At 43.9% G+C, this 16,010-nt stretch overlaps 1 protein-coding gene across 2 annotated transcripts in view; it reads right to left on the reverse strand.

The window, feature by feature from the left end:
• stab2 (stabilin 2) overlaps positions 1 to 16,010 on the reverse strand; it is a 191,852-nt gene that overhangs the window by 149,581 nt on the left and 26,261 nt on the right. For both annotated transcript variants that reach the window (XM_073058832.1, XM_073058831.1), the window contains exons 7-12: positions 12,640 to 12,765; positions 11,151 to 11,347; positions 7,001 to 7,134; positions 5,992 to 6,125; positions 2,675 to 2,757; positions 203 to 352 (exon numbers count right to left, since the gene is read on the reverse strand). In XM_073058832.1, coding sequence (XP_072914933.1) covers positions 203 to 352; positions 2,675 to 2,757; positions 5,992 to 6,125; positions 7,001 to 7,134; positions 11,151 to 11,347; positions 12,640 to 12,765 — 824 coding nt within the window. The remainder of the gene's footprint in view (positions 1 to 202; positions 353 to 2,674; positions 2,758 to 5,991; positions 6,126 to 7,000; positions 7,135 to 11,150; positions 11,348 to 12,639; positions 12,766 to 16,010) is intronic.

Raw genomic sequence — 16,010 nt, forward strand, 5'->3', positions numbered from 1 at the left:
AAATTACCAGAGGTTAGAGAAATAAATTTTCATGCTGTCAGGTTGCAGGCTTCCCAGGGAGTAATTACTTGACGTGTTTCCATTGTGCTCCTGGGAATTAAGTTCCTTCACGCTCATTAAACTGAACTATTCAGGGCATGTTCGAGGAGTGCAAAGTTAGATGTTTGTTTCATTGTGTGTATCTATCACATCGCAAACTCACCTTTTCTCTGAGTATCATCGCTCCTGATCTCCCAGTCAAAGTGTAAAATTCGTCAGTGGTGCTCAAGTCTGCAACACTCATCTGCCCAGCGATGATGTGGAGCTTTGCAAGGTACTCTGTTCTGTCCTTGTCCCTCAAGAGACTTTGCATCTGTGTTAAATGCAAAATAGAAGCAGAGTTCACTTTGTACACTTTCTTTAGATGTCTAACTTAATAGTTACTTAGAGTTATATAGCGATACAGCATGGTAGCAGGCCCTTCTGGCTCATTGAGCTTCTGCCACCCAATTAATCCCATGTAACCAATTAACCTACGAACCTGTATACCTTTGGAGGAAACCAGAGCACCTGGAGGAAACACATGCAGTCATGGGGAGAACATACAAACTCCTTACAGACAGTGTCGGGAATTGACCGTTAACAGCATTAGGATAACTGCTACATTATTGCTTTGTCTAATTACAAGGATGGAAACTGGATTCTGCATTTCTACAGCAACTTTGGGAAGTTCCTGAGGCTCTGTTGTATGACAGTTAATTTATCTCTAATTTAACAGCAGCTTCCATTGGTTGGACTGTTTTTAACACCCACTCATCTTCATTGACAAGAACCTCTTCCCATTACTGCCATTGGGGGGAGTTACAGGAGCCTGAAGGCCAACAGCTTCTTCCCCTCTGCCATCAGAATAGGTCAATAGGGGAGATCTAACAGTGACTATACTAACTGAGGTGCTTAAGGAGAGCTAACCTGCCCCAAAATTTGCTGGCCAACAGATCACAAAGCACTCCAACAGGTGATTAGGATGGCTTAGCACATCATTGGGACTCAACTACTGGACCCGGAGACAATCTACAACTCTCGATGCCATGGTGCATTTGTAATCATTAAAAACCCACACCACCCCGGACACCGCTGTTCGATCTCCTGCCATCTGGTAGCCAAGTCTTAGCCAATACTGAGAAACAGCTTCTTCCCAAGGGCTGTTGTGCAGCTTGCCAAAGGCCTTTCAGTGATATGGGCCATCAAAGTCACTTGTTGCATGTAAACAAGGGAGTTTTTTTAAAATTAAGCCATACTGCATGCATTTTAAATATCTGTTTTGCATGACTGGAGGTGCACCGCAATCTCGTAGTCTTGAGTGATGACAATAATGTTCTATCTATAGATATTACCTGTGACACTTCAAAGGTTGACCGTGACTGGCTCTGTGTTGTGCTGTGGGATTTTTAACATCTACCCAAAAGGACAGCTGGAGATTTGATTGAGCACCCCTTTTGAGAGAATCTAGGATCCTGGGACACAATGATGTCAGCCAGGGCTCTGGGAGTCAACCTGAGTTTGGAGAGAAGTTGTGGCAAAGGCAGGGATTGGAGAGGATTGTGAATTTATGGGGATGGGATGGAACTTCGCCAAAAAGATAATTTTTGAAAATGAGCCTTGATTTGGTCAATTTATTTTATTTTATTTGGAGATTCAGGATGGTAGCAGACCCTTCCAGCCCAATGAGCCCGCGCTGCACCATTACATTAACATGACCGATTGATCTACTAACCCGTATGTCTTTGGACTGTGGGAGGAATCTGGAGGAAACCCATGTGTCCACAGAGAGAACACATAAACTCCTTACAGAAAGCAGTAGAATTGAACTCAGGTCACTGGCGCTGTAATAGCGTTTCGCTAACCCGTTACACTACCGTGACACCCCAATTTGTCTTGCTATATCCGGAAGTTAAACCTTGTCAATGATCCACGATACAGGAAAATACAGCAGGCAACCCCACCCCCTCTTCCTGTACCCCACCTCCCTGGACCCACCATCATCAGAATCAGCCTTGTTGTCACGAAATTTGTTTTGCAACGGCAGTACATTGCAAGACTTAAAAATTATTATGTTACAAAATAAATTGTGAAAAGTAAGAGTAACAAGGTAGTGTTTATGAGTTCATGCACCATTCAGACACCTGATGGCAGACGGGAAGAATCTGTTCATAATACACTGTGTCTGGGTCTTTAGTGCTGTGCACTGCCATCTGGTAGTAGCAACATGAAGAGGGCACATCCTGGATGGAGAAGGTCCTTAATGATGGATTCTGCCTGCCCCCATGATGTCCTTTCCACTTTCCCGTTGCTATTCCAGCTGCCCCTTTCCCTTCGCAGTACATTCCCAATCCTTTCTCATGTTGCTCCCTGCAATCCACTCCGCCAAGCTGCCATCGAGAGAGCTGTTTTCCATCAGGCTAACTCCTACATGCTTACAAGAGAAAATCTGCAGGTGCTAGAAATCCAAGAAATACACAAATGTTGGAGCAACTCAGCAGGCCAGGCAGCATCTATGGAAAAGAGTAAACAGTCGACGTTTCAGGTCCTGATGATGGGTCTGGGCCTGAAACGTCGACTGTTTACTCTTTTCCATAGATGCTGCCTGGCCTGCTGAGCTTCTCCAGCATTTTGTGTGTGTTCTCTGCATACTTACATTCACTCCATTAAAAGCCTTGCTGGTTGGTAGAAATAATGTAAAAGGCCCCAAATTGGTCAGGGGCTTGGAATAACCAGTCCCTAGGAGACAAAATACAGAAAATTTTAGACATGTATTGTGGAGTTATTTGGAAATTTCATGTTTGCATTTTATAGTAATTGGTTTAATAATTCGTTTATTATTATTGTCACATGTGAAAAACTTTGGTTTGCTTGCCACCCATATGGAGCATTCCATAACGTTCTGCTAGGACAAGGGACAAGCAATATCAGAATGTGGACAATGGACAACCATGCGAGGTAGATTGTGAGGTCAAGGTTCCACCTTATCATAAAGGAGGTGTAGTGAATAGTTTTATAACAGCTGTCCTTGAGCCTGGTGGTACATGCTTTCAGATTTTTGATTCTTCTGTTCAGCGGTGGGGAGGAAGGGGGAAGAGAGAATGTCTGGGATGCGAGGGTTCCTAGAATACGTTGGCTGCTTTGCAATGAGGTGTGCAGACAGATGGCAATCATTTTGTTTAATTTACTTAAAACTATCAACATTGGCACTTATTAAACTTTAGGACAAGTCCCACAACTGGGGAGCGGGTGTAAGAAGTAGGTTGATGAATGAAAGATGTAAGTCTATTTCATAAAGACAATAGATTCTGCAGATGCCAGAACAACAGAACAACACAAGTTCAGCAGGTCTGTGGAGAGGAATAAAAAGTCAATGTTTCGGTCCTAAATCCTTCATCAGGAATAAAAAGGAAGGGAAGCTTGTTAAATTGGTACTTCTTGACAATATAGTCCCGTGTGTGGAGATTGGTACGACTGATTATGGTGAAAAATCTTTCTGTAAATTGGAGACTTGTACACAAAGAGTCAATGGCATTATCTCTACTTATGAAGACTATCCATCATTCAGGCCATGCTCACTTCTCACTGCTACCATCAGGCGGGAGGTACAGCAGCCTTAAGTCCCACATCACCAGGTTCAGAAACTGTAATTACCCTACAGTCATCATTCTCCTGAACCCGTGCGGATAACTTCAATTACCACTACACTAACTGATTCCGCGACCTACAGACTCACTTTAAAGGACTCTTTACAGCTCTTGTTCTCGGTATTATTTCTTACTTGCTGTTTATCTTCTTTTGGTTGATTGCTCGCTTGTCAGTCTTTGTTTATATATACAGTTAAACATAGAACAAAGGACATTACAGCACAGTACAGGCCATTCGGCCGACCTTATAACTCACTCTAAGATCAATTTCTCTCTTTCATAGTCCTCTAGTGTTCTATCATCCACGTGCCTATCAAAGAGTTTCTTAAATTACCCTAATGTATCTGCCTCTACACAGCTCGTCCCACACACCCACCTCTCTATGTAAAGAATTTACCTCTTACTTTGTTACAACACACACCCGATCGCCCCAGCCTCCGGAGTTTAGACACTCTATCTCTCCAGAATATGGATAGCATGGTGCGGCCCCTTTAAAGATTCAGGCATGCCTTGCTAATTGGTGGGCATGTTTTTGCGCCAGGATTTTAATATTTAAAGAGCACCTAAACTGAGGTTTGGGGCTCAATCACCAGCTCAATTTTGGATCCTTGTTTAGTGTCTAGTTTAGAACCCTGTCTTCGTTTCAGTCTCATAACGAGTCTTGATTTCAGTCTCTTGGGTCCTAACCACCTTTGCCCAGGTCTCTTGTCACTGTAAAAGTGAGCCTAACGTGGATCCAGCGGGGTATCAGAGCCTCTCGCTAACACAGCAAGAAAATTCCTAGACAAAGCCTGGAGATGCACGGCCTCCAGGTCACCATGTGCCAACTATCACAAGGAGGAAGCCAGCGTCGCTCGGGTGAGGCTGTCTGGCAGTCGCTCTGCAGAGTCAGTCCACCTTCCGACTCCAGAGAAATTCACCGGTGACCTGGACTGTTGCTACAGCCTCTAGGAGATCCACTGACTCTTTTGTTTAGACTACCGAAGTGGGGGGCTGCTTTCGCAGAGCTCAAACAGAGGTTCATGACAGCTCCCATTTTGATTTCACCTAACCCGGACCCTCCCTCCATCATGGAGGTGGATACCTCGGACATCGGAGAGGGTACAGTGTTCTCTCAACAGATGTCTTCGGACAATAAACTGCACCAGTGTGCATTCTTCTCCAGGCAGCAATCCCCGACAGAGGCGAACTACGACATCGCAAGTAATGAGGTGCTCACCACCAAGTTGGTTTTAGAGGAATAGTGTCACCGGCTTGAGGTAGCCAAGGACCCCTTTATTGTATGGACAGAAAACAAGGACCTGGCTTGTATTCATGAGGCCAAGAGACTGAATTCCTGGCAGGCTAGGTGATCTCTTTGCTTTAACCGCTTCAATTTCACCTTGACCTATCAACCGGGGTCAAGAATCAGATGCCTTGTCTTGTCAGTTCAATGAACCTGAAAGACAGGAGCAGCCTACCACCAATTACATTAAAATTATGCCCCTACATATTAGCCACTTCAACCTTGGAAAAATTCTCTGGCTATTCACTTGATCTATGCCTCTTACCATCTTGTATACCTCTATCAAGTTACCTCTCATCCTCCTCTCCGGAGAGAAAAGGCCCAGCTTGCTCAACCTAGCCTCATGTGACATGTTCTCTAATCCAGGCAGCATCCTGATAAATCTCCACTGAACCATCTTTAAATTTTCCACATCCTTCCTACAATGAGATGACCAGAATGAAACACTGTATTCTAAGTATGGTCTGCCCAGAGTTTTATAGCACTGTAATATTATCTCACAGCTCGTTAACTCATTTTGCTGACTAATGAAGACCAGCACACCATACACCTTCTTAACGACCCAATCCAAATTTGCACGGAATCTTTAAGGGAGATATGGTTGTGGACCCCAAGATCTCTCTGTTCCTCCACACTTCAAAGAATCCTGCCATTACCCTTGTATTCTGCTGTAAAGTTTGACTTTCCAAAGTGAATCATTTCACATTTCTCTGGATTGGACTCCATCTGCCTCTTCTCAGTCCAGCACTGCAACAAATCGATGTCCCATTGTAACCTACGACAACCTTCTTCACTATCTATAACTCCATCAACCTTCGTGTCATCTGCAAACTTGCTAACCCTTACTAACCAGCGCATTTTTCATGGGGATTAAAGAATCTATTGGACTCCAACCATAAATGTGTTGGGAGCCTATTACAAGTCTTTGGAAAATGGCAGAGACCAAACAAATAACCAAGAGCAAATGTCCACCCAGAAATTTTTAACTGAAGATTGTTCTGAAAGCTCAAACTGCAAGAAATCAAGAGAAAAATAAATTACCGAAAAACAACATGGCTGGTGTTACTTGCCCCTCCCATCGTTCACCAGGTTGAGTGTTTAGGTCATTGATTCGCTCCATGATGTTCCCATAGCAGACTTCTCCATCACCTGTATAACCTTCGTTGCAGGTACACCTGGGGATGGCATTCAGAGAATCGTAGAATCAAGATTATTTTACAACAGAAAGGAGGTTGTTCTTTATTGTCTAAAATGACCAGAAAAGAGGGTAATCCTTTTTCCCACCTCAGCCCAAGAGATACTGGAAACACACAAAATGCTGGAGGAACTCAACAAGGCAGGGAGGATCTATGGAGGGGAATAATCAATTAAAGTTTCTGGCTGAGTTTCGAAATGAAACAGACAAAAGCCAGAAAAAAGGGGAAGGAGTACAAGTTGCAGGTTACTCCTTCTATTTCTTCAATGCTACTTTTTCCATCTCTCATTCCGGTTCCCCTCTCACTCCTTCTCTTCTCCTCACCTACCTATCAACTCTCTCTCTGGTTCTCCTCTTCCATGGTCCACTGTCCTCTCCTATTAGATTTCTTCTTCGGCCCTTTACCTCTTCCACCTGTCACCTCCCAGCTTCTTACTTCACCCCACTCCCTCACCCACTCACATCCCCCCTCACCTTTCACCTGCCAGCTTGTATTCCTTCTCCTCCCCTCCCCACCTTCTTCTGTCTTCTATCCCCTTCCTCTCCAGCCCAATATGTCAGCTGTTTATTCCCCTCTGTAGATACCGCCTGATTTTCTGAATTCCTCCAGCACGTGGCGTGTTGCCCCACAGACTATTGGATGTGCCATCACAGTGACCCAACCTGGTGAATGTGAGAGGTTGCAACCCTGCCAGGATCCTGGTCAGCCAATTGCTTCCAGTACCCTCAGGCCATTGACATCCGACTAGGTATAATGCAGGAGGGAAAATGAGGCACACCGTACCAGCCTAAATCAGCTACAGACCTTCCAATAGTTCCTTGTCCCCTACACCCGTCATTTACTTGGCTCCTTACTCAATCTGTTCTGGTCTGATGGTGACACATTTGGCATTCTTATCACAAAAGTTGCTAGTCAGGCAGACGTCAGACATGCTGCACCCTCTTCCCGGCTCCAAGTTCTCATAACCTTCCAGACACTCACAGTGAGACTGAAAGAGAAAAAAGAAAGATGTTATTTCAGGGCTGGCATGAAGGCAGTTCTATCCTTTTTTACATGAAAGCAATGTGACAGCTACCTCCTGTATCTAATAAAATGGCGACTGATTGTACATTCGTAACCTGATGCTGTTGTATCCTATCCACTTCAAGGTTCAATGCGTTGTGTGTTCAGAGATGCTCTTCTGCACACCACTGTTGTGAGGGGTGGTTATCCACGTTGCTGTCACCTTCCTGTCAGCTTCACCAGTCTGGCCAGTCTTCTCTGACCTCTCTCATTAACAAGGCATTTCTGCCCATAGAACCGCCACTCACTGGCTGTTTTGTTTTGTGTTTTTGCACCATTCTCTGTAAACTCCTGAGACTGTTGTACGTGAAAATTCCAGGAGATCAGCAGTTTCTGAGATACTCAAACCACCCCATCTGGCACCAACAATCATTTTACAGTCAAGGTCACCTAGATCACATTTCCTCCCCACTCGAATGTTTGGTTTGAACAACAACTGAACCTCTTGACCATGTCTGCATGCTTTTATGCATGGAGTTGCTGCCACTTGATTGGCTGATTAGAAATTTGCATTAACGAGCGAGAGTACAGGTGTCCCTAATAAAGTGACCACTGAGTGTACATTTCAATAGACTGAAGCACTGTTTCATTGCAACTACTTAAACCATTAACACTTCCTTTAACTTCCAAAGTTAAAATTCCAGAGCTCTTTTGACTGACGATACGCCATGAATTAAACAAATCTTAGTTCATCTAAAATTCTACTATCCATACAACTTCCCTTCAGGCACATCTCCTTCTTAAGGGGGCAGCATGGCAGTGTAGCATTTAGTGCATTGCTTTACAGTGCCAACCAGCGACCACCAATCGAGGTTTGATACCCGTTGCTGTCTGTATGTTCTCCTCGTGACTGTGTGGATTTCCTCCGGGTGCTCCGGTTTTCTCTCACATTCCGAAGACATCTGGGTTAGGGTCTGTGAATTGTGGGCATGATATGTGTGGAAGTGTGGCGGCACTTATTGGTTGACCCCAGTATAATTCTTGCTGATTTGATGTGTACGCAAAACAATGCATGTCACTGTATGTTCTGATGTTTCAATGTACATGTGATAAATAAAGCTAATCTTTAATTTTCAATCAAAGTGTTTGTGGCAGAGTTGTCTCCTAGGTCTAGGCACCTGGAGATGATTGATTGTATTCCTGTGGAGTTTGTAACTCATCGTAATTGTTGATTTCCTCCTGTTACTCTGCTCTCCTCCCAGACGTCAAAGCAAGTTATCTGGCCACTGTTAATAGCCCTTTAATACCCCTCACTGGCAAAAAAAAATCAGAAGTTTTGATGAACATGCATGAGAGCGAATGAGCTGCATGAGGAGGTGGGGATTGGGGAAATGGTCCAAAGTCATTGCTTATCTGGGATCCAGCATGTATTCAATGGGATGAAGTGCCTCTTTCCATATTATTATAGTCATCCATTAGACTCGAGAGACCATGGATTTGTGCCTTGGAAAGTTTCCAGGGCACAAGCCTGGGCAGGGTTGTACGGGAGACCAGCAGTTGCCCATCCTGCTAGTCTCCCCTCTCCATGCCACCAATGTTGTCCAAGGGAAGGGCATTAAGACCCATACAGCTTGGCACCGGTGTCGTCACAGAGCAATGTGTGGTTAAGTACCTTGCTCAAAGACACAACACGCTGCCTTAGCTGAGGCTTGAACTAGCGACCTTCAGATCACTAAACCAATGCCTTAACCACTTGGCGTATAAGAAGGAGAAATTGACCTCAGTTTTAAAATTTTCATTCTCGCTCGCTCTCAAATGTCTTCCTTGGCTTCGCCCATTTCTCTATCTGTAACCTTTGCTATACTCTCGGTCGGTCGTCGATTTAACCGTACTGCCAAAAGCAGACAGGCCCTCAGTTGCAACTGCTCTACGTTCTGAATTCTCTCCCTAAACCTTTCCTCCCTTCTTTCCTTTTTCAAAAAGCTCTTGGTAGAGCTATACCTTTGATCAAATTTCTGATCATACATTCATCCAACATGGAAATAGGCATGGGAAAAAAATAGGGATTAATTCAAGTCGATCCACACAGACTCATTGGGACCACACCTTATTGGAACACAGAACATAGAACAGTACAGACCCCTTGGCCTACAATGTTATGCCAACCTTTTAACCTAGAGGTTATGGGTTCAGGGTGAAAGGTGAAATATTTAAGGGGACCATGAGGGGGTATTTACTCATTCAGAGGCGGATGAGAATGTGGAATGAGCTGCCAGTGGAAGAGGTGGGTATAGGTTTGATTTCAACATTTTTAAAAAAAATTTGGTTAAGTGCATGAATAGGAGGGGTATGGAGGGCTATGGTCCAGTGGCAAGTCGATAGGACTAGGTAGAATAATAGTTTGGTATGCACCATTTGGGTTAAAAGGGCCTGTTTCTGTGCCCTAACTCTCTATGACTCTACTCCTCATTCATCAAGAACACCTTCAAAAGGCGATGCCTCAAAATGGCGACATCCATTACTCAGGACATGCCCTCTTCTCATTACTATCATCAGAGAGGCGGTACAGGAGCCTAAAGGCACATGTTCATTCATCGAGGACACCTCCAAAGGGCGATGCCTCAAAATGGCGACATCCATTACTCAGGACATGCCCTCTTCTCATTACTATCATCAGAGAGGCGGTACAGGAGCCTAAAGGCACATGTTCATTCATCGAGGACACCTCCAAAGGGCGATGCCTCAAAATGGCGACATCCATTACTCAGGACATGCCCTCTTCTCATTACTATCATCAGAGAGGTGGTACAGGAGCCTAAAGGCACATGTTCATTCATCGAGGACACCTCCAAAGGGCGATGCCTCAAAATGGCGACATCCATTACTCAGGACATGCCCTCTTCTCATTACTATCATCAGAGAGGCGGTACAGAAGCCTAAAGGCACATGTTCATTCATCGAGGACACCTCCAAAGGGCGATGCCTCAAAATGGCGACATCCATTACTCAGGACATGCCCTCTTCTCATTACTATCATCAGAGAGGTGGTACAGGAGCCTAAAGGCACATGCTCAGTCTTTTGCTACCTCCCTTCCAGCGTCAGATTTCTGAACGGACAATGAACCAATGAACACTATTTTTGCTCTCATTTTGCACTACTCATTTAATTTAACTTACATACAACAACAAATTCCTCAACATATGTCAGTGATACTAAACTCAATTCTGGTTGTGACGATCAGTCTAACCCTTCCCTTCTACATACCCCATAAACTTCTATTTATCTTTCTCCCTATGAAGACCACCAAACCCACCCACAGATTCTACCACCTATCTACACACTAGGGTCAGATTATTGTGGCCAATTAACCTACCAACTTGCACGTCTTAGGGATGTAGAAGGAAGAGGTAACATCTGACAGTATCTCCTTATGCAGCATGGAGATCAAATATTATTTTATAATGCCCCCATGACCTGCTGCGGGATATTTTGTTGAATCAGAGGCACCTTATAGAAGCGGTGTTGATGGCATTGTTGCAGGTGAATAGATTTTCATTTACTAGTTAATTTTTTGGGGATCTCAGCAGTACTGGCCACTATTCATTGCTCATCCCCAACTGCCCTTGAGGGAAGATGCTCAGCAAACATGAAGGGGTTTGTAGATACACGCAGGCTTTTTTTACCCCTCTCGTTGGGCAAGACTAGAACTAGAGGTCATAGGTCAAGGGTGAAAGGTGAAATACTCAAGGGAAGCCTGAGGGGAACCTTCTTCAGAGGGTGGTGTGAGTGTGGAAATGGTGGATGTGGGTCCAGTTACAACACTTAAGAGAAGGCTGGATAGGTAGACGGATGGGAGGGGTTTGGAGAGCTGTTGTACAAGAGCAGTTAGGTGTAACTAGGCCAAAAAAAAACAGGTCGGGTCAGCATGACTTGACGGGCCAAAGGGTCTGCTGTAGTGCTTCATGACTCTAAGCTGGTGGCAATCGAGGAAGAGAACCAACCTTTCCTGGGCCGTCGTATTGGCAAACCGTTGAATTTGTGGGGCAGTTCCCAAAATTTTTCTGACATGGGTTGAAGGCTTGGCAGATCTGGCCATCACCCTGGTAACCTTCTTCACATCTGCATGTGAAAGCGTTGGGGCCAACGTAGGTACACACAGAATTAGGACCACAGACGTTTCGGAGACATGGATTAATTGCTGGTAAAGGAAAGAAACAGTTTACTATTAGTTAGGATTTATTGCTTTAGGTCATGTTAAATTTTAATCTACCACACATCAAGAGAAACATGCACCTTTTCAGAGAACAGTTAGTTTCCTTGTATGGGTTTATATTACTTTGTGCTCTAGCACAAATACCAAATAAAAACACGCCGCTGTTTGCATCAATGATTCTGAAGTCAAGTTGGTTCAAAGATTCAGATTCCTCAGTATAACCTGTCTCGATTCAATCACATACCCACCGAATATATTGAAAAGCCTAGACAGAGTGGGTGTGGAGATCCTCCCAACAGTCTAGGAGCAGAGGGCACAGCCTCGGAAGAGAAGGTCTTCCTTTTAGAACAGAGATGAAGAGGAGTTTCTTTAGCCAGAAGGGGTGAATCTGTGGAATATATTGCCACAGAAGGCTGTGGAGGCCAAATCATTGTTTCAAAGCAGAGGTTGATGGATTTCTAATTAGTAAGTGCATCAAAGGTTACAGAGAGAAGGCAGAAGAATGGGGTTGAGAGGAATATTAAATCAGCCATGATGAAATGGTGGAGCAGACTCGATGGGCCAAATGGCCTAATTCTGCTCATGGACACTATGGGAATGAAAGCGCACTAGTACCCCTATTTCCTCAGGATGCTAAAGAAATTTTGCATAACCCTTTGGCTTTCATCAATTTTTAACTGATTCATCATAGAATGCATTCTGTATGGATGCTTCACAGCTTGGTATACCAACTGCTCTCCCTGGGGGCATAAGTAACCACAGAGAGTTTTGAACACCACTCAGTACTCTATCTATACTTCAACAAAGCAGGCAATCAAAGACACCACCCAACCTGGGCATTCTCTCGCTTCCTCCTTCAGGCAGAAGATACAAAAGCCTGAAAGCATGTGCCACCAGGATAAAGGACAGCTTCTATCCTGCTGTTATAACATTATTAAACAGCTCCCTAGTACAATAAGATGGATTCCTAACCTCACAATCCACCTTATTATGATCTTACACCTTGTCGTCTACCCGCACTGCACTTTCTCCATAACTGTAACACTTTATTCTGCATTCTGTTATTGTTGTTCCGTTGTACTACCTCAATGCTCTGTTGTAATGAGTTGATCTATAAAAACGGCATGCAAAACCAAGTTTTTTACTGAACCTTGGTACATGTGAGAATGATAAACCCGTTTTACTAATTTTCCAGTAGACGTACCAACATATGGAAGGGCAATTATTTTTAACAGGGGAATGAAGCTACTCCCCATTATAGAACAAACAGCACTCACGCTCGCACTGTCCATTCTCCAACTTCTCGTGACCAGGTAAGCAGTCACACGCCAACTTTCCGGTCTTTGTATCCTCAGCGCATCTGGTATTCTCAGGACACTGCAACGCTCGACAAGCCGCTATAGCTTAAGAAAGGTCAAGAGAAACTTGTTGAAACCACAGCAGTATTGCCATACAGGAATGGAGGGTTATGGGCTGAGTGCGGGTCAGTGGGACTAGGTGAGAGGAAGCGTTTGGCATGGACTAGAAGGGCCGAGATGGCCTGTTTCCGTGCTGTAATTGTTACATGGTTATACAGAATTATGAGTATTCTTGCATAGTTTCTGTTGTCTTGCGGACCTACATCACACCCCCCCCCCGCACCCCATCAGTGCTGGCTGTCCTTCCCTCAACTTCTCCACCGCTCTTTCAGCCTCTCTGCATTTAAGCCAGGATTTAAAATTCACCTCCTTGCACCTCTACTTTCTTAGACGTTTGCAAAGATTCTGCATGTCATTTAAAATTTTGAAACTTTGACAAAATTCAAAAGATGCACAGTGGAGAGTATCCTGCCTGGTTGCATCATGGCTTGGTGTGGAAGCACCAATGCCTAGGAACAGAAAGTCACAAACAAGAGAAAATCTGCAGCTGCTGGAAATCCAAGCACCACACAAAATACTGAAGGAACTCAGCAGGCCAGGCAGCACCTATAGAAAAGAGTAAACAGTCGATGTTTCGGGCTGAGACCCTTCATCGGGACTCAGGATAAGCCCAGTCCATCACAGACAAAACACTCCCTGCCATTGAACACATCGACAAAGGGTGGTGCCACAAGAAAGGAGCGTCCATTATCAAGGACCCCCACCATCCAAGCCATGCTCTCTTCTCACAACCACCATAGGGCAGGAGGTACAGAAGCCTTAGGTCCTAAACTAACAAGTTCAAGAACAGCTATTACCCTTCAAACATCAGGCTCCTAAACCGGCATGGATAACTTCACTCTCCCCAAGTCTGAACTGATCCCCTCAAGCTACAGGACTTGACAATTCATGCTCTCAGTACCATGTTCTTGTTTTTTCTATTTACACAATTTGTTTTCTTTTGCACACTGGTTGTTTAAAAGTCTTAGTTTATGAATAGATTTTCATATGTTCTATTGAATGCCTTTATTTTCCAATAAATGCCTGTAAGAAAATGAATCTCAGTGTAGTAAACACATATTTTGATCAGAAATTTACTTTGATTTTGACTTTTCTTGAAAGTTAATCTGCTTGGAAACACAGTGGTTTTGTCCCTGGGCTAGAAATCAAAGAACCTGAGTGATTGATTGGGCGATAGGAATTTGAACACTATGAAAGTTTGGAGGATTAAATTCACTTAATTAATTCTGGAACTTTATTGTAAAAAAATTCCGAAGAGACAACAATTGTAAAAGGTGTTCCTGGCTCACTAAAGCACCGTAAAGAAAAACTGCTTTTTAGTTTTTGGGATCTCATTCTACGCTCATCTCAGACTATTTTTTTTTTTGACCAGTCAGATGAACCCCTGAACTGAGGACCAGTGAACCACTCTTCATCTGGCCTCTACCCTTTGACCTGTTTGGCATGGGAGACCCTACCAAGAGTCAAAGCACAAGGCCCTGACTCCAGCCAATATAGTTCTCCGGGGTCATTGAGGCCACAAATTTCCAAACCCTAAGACAAGGTTGTGATCTTCTTGGAGGACAGGAAAGATATAAATAAGGTTAAAAGAGCACAGGAAGTACAGGATGTTGCCAGTTGTTGAGGACCTGATTTGTAGGGAAAGGCTGAATAGTTCAGGACTTCATTCCCTGAAACATAGGAGAGATTTGACAGAGGTAGACAAAATTATCAGGGGTATAGATAGAACAAACGCAAGCAGGCTTTTCCCACTGAAGCTGGGTGAGACTAGAACTAGAGGTCATGAGTTGGGGTAAAAAGAGAAGCATTTAGTTTTATTTTCAATTTAATTTATGTTTTTAAAATTTAGATATACATCCAGAACGGTAAGATGCCCTTCTGGCATAACTCATCCCGCCTCCCAATTACACCCATGTGACCAATTAACCGACTAACCTGCACATCTTTGGAATGTGGGAGGAAACTGGAGCACCTGGAGGAAATCTACATGGCCACAGGGAGGACATACTGACTCCTTACAGGCAGCAGCGGGAATTGAACCAGGTCTCTGGCACTGTAATAGTGTTACAATAACCACTACAGTAACTTGTCACCCCACATAAGGGGATCTGAGGGGCAACTCCACTCAGAAGGTGGTGAAAGTGTGGAATGAGCTGCCAGTGGAAGTGGATATGGAACTTGATTTCAATATTTGATAGAAATTTTGATAAGTACATGGGTGAGAGGGGTATGGAGGGCTATGGTCCAGGTGTGGGTCGATGGGACTGGGCAGAAAAATAGTTCAGCACAGAACAGATGGGCCAAAGGTCCTGTTTCTGTGCTGTAGTGCTCTACGGCTATAAAAGTCTTTGGTTGGGGAATTTGTTTTTCTGTAGTTAGCAATGTATCTTCTGGATATTGCAATGAGTTTTACAAAGATAATTGTGTACCTTTTTAGTGAAGTCATTAAAACGAAGTCGAAAACATGACCGCCATTTTCATGCAAGGGAAAATGTGTTTAAACACTATAGTATTGTTTAAGGAGAAATACTGACCATGATATTGGGGAGAAGAAATACATGGAATGTAAGTTTTCTGTGTTCATATAAGAAGACAGAACTTGCTCCAAAGATTCATTCAAAAAAGGCACCTTGAGTGGTACAGCCCTCCTTGTCACCACTGGAAAGTCAGACCAGAAACCACTGGACTGAAATCTGACTCTGAGGTGAGGCTGCTGAAGAGAGAGCTAATGCTGGCACTTATTAGAATGAGCTTGCCAATTCCCAGATGTTCCTTGTATGTGTAGCTGTGGCCTTCCTCGATCTGAGGAGCGTTTCTTAGCAGTGACCCTTCTTCAACCTGAGCACCAATTGCCACTTGGTTAATGTAGTTACAAGACATAAAGTTGAACTTCGGATAAAACTCTCTTTTTTACTCTCCTGCTCTCTTTCAGCACAATTTATTTAATTTGATGTTTATATACAGTACTGTGCAAAGTTTTAGGCACCCCAGCTATATATATGTGCCCAAGACTTTTGCTCAGTACTGTAGTAATTTTATGTATTACACTGTACTGTGGCCACAAGTAGAAACAAATTTCATGGCATATGTGAGTGATGATGAACCTGATTCTGATATGGGTTTCTATTGTGGACTGAGAGTGGGAAGGGAGCATGGAGAGGGGAATCATGGTTGGGAAAAGGGGAAGAGAGAGGGGAGGGAGTGGGAAACACCAGAGAGACAATCTGTAA

This window comes from Hemitrygon akajei, chromosome 10, assembly GCF_048418815.1.
Source record: "Hemitrygon akajei chromosome 10, sHemAka1.3, whole genome shotgun sequence".
Taxonomy (NCBI): Eukaryota; Metazoa; Chordata; class Chondrichthyes; order Myliobatiformes; family Dasyatidae; genus Hemitrygon; species Hemitrygon akajei.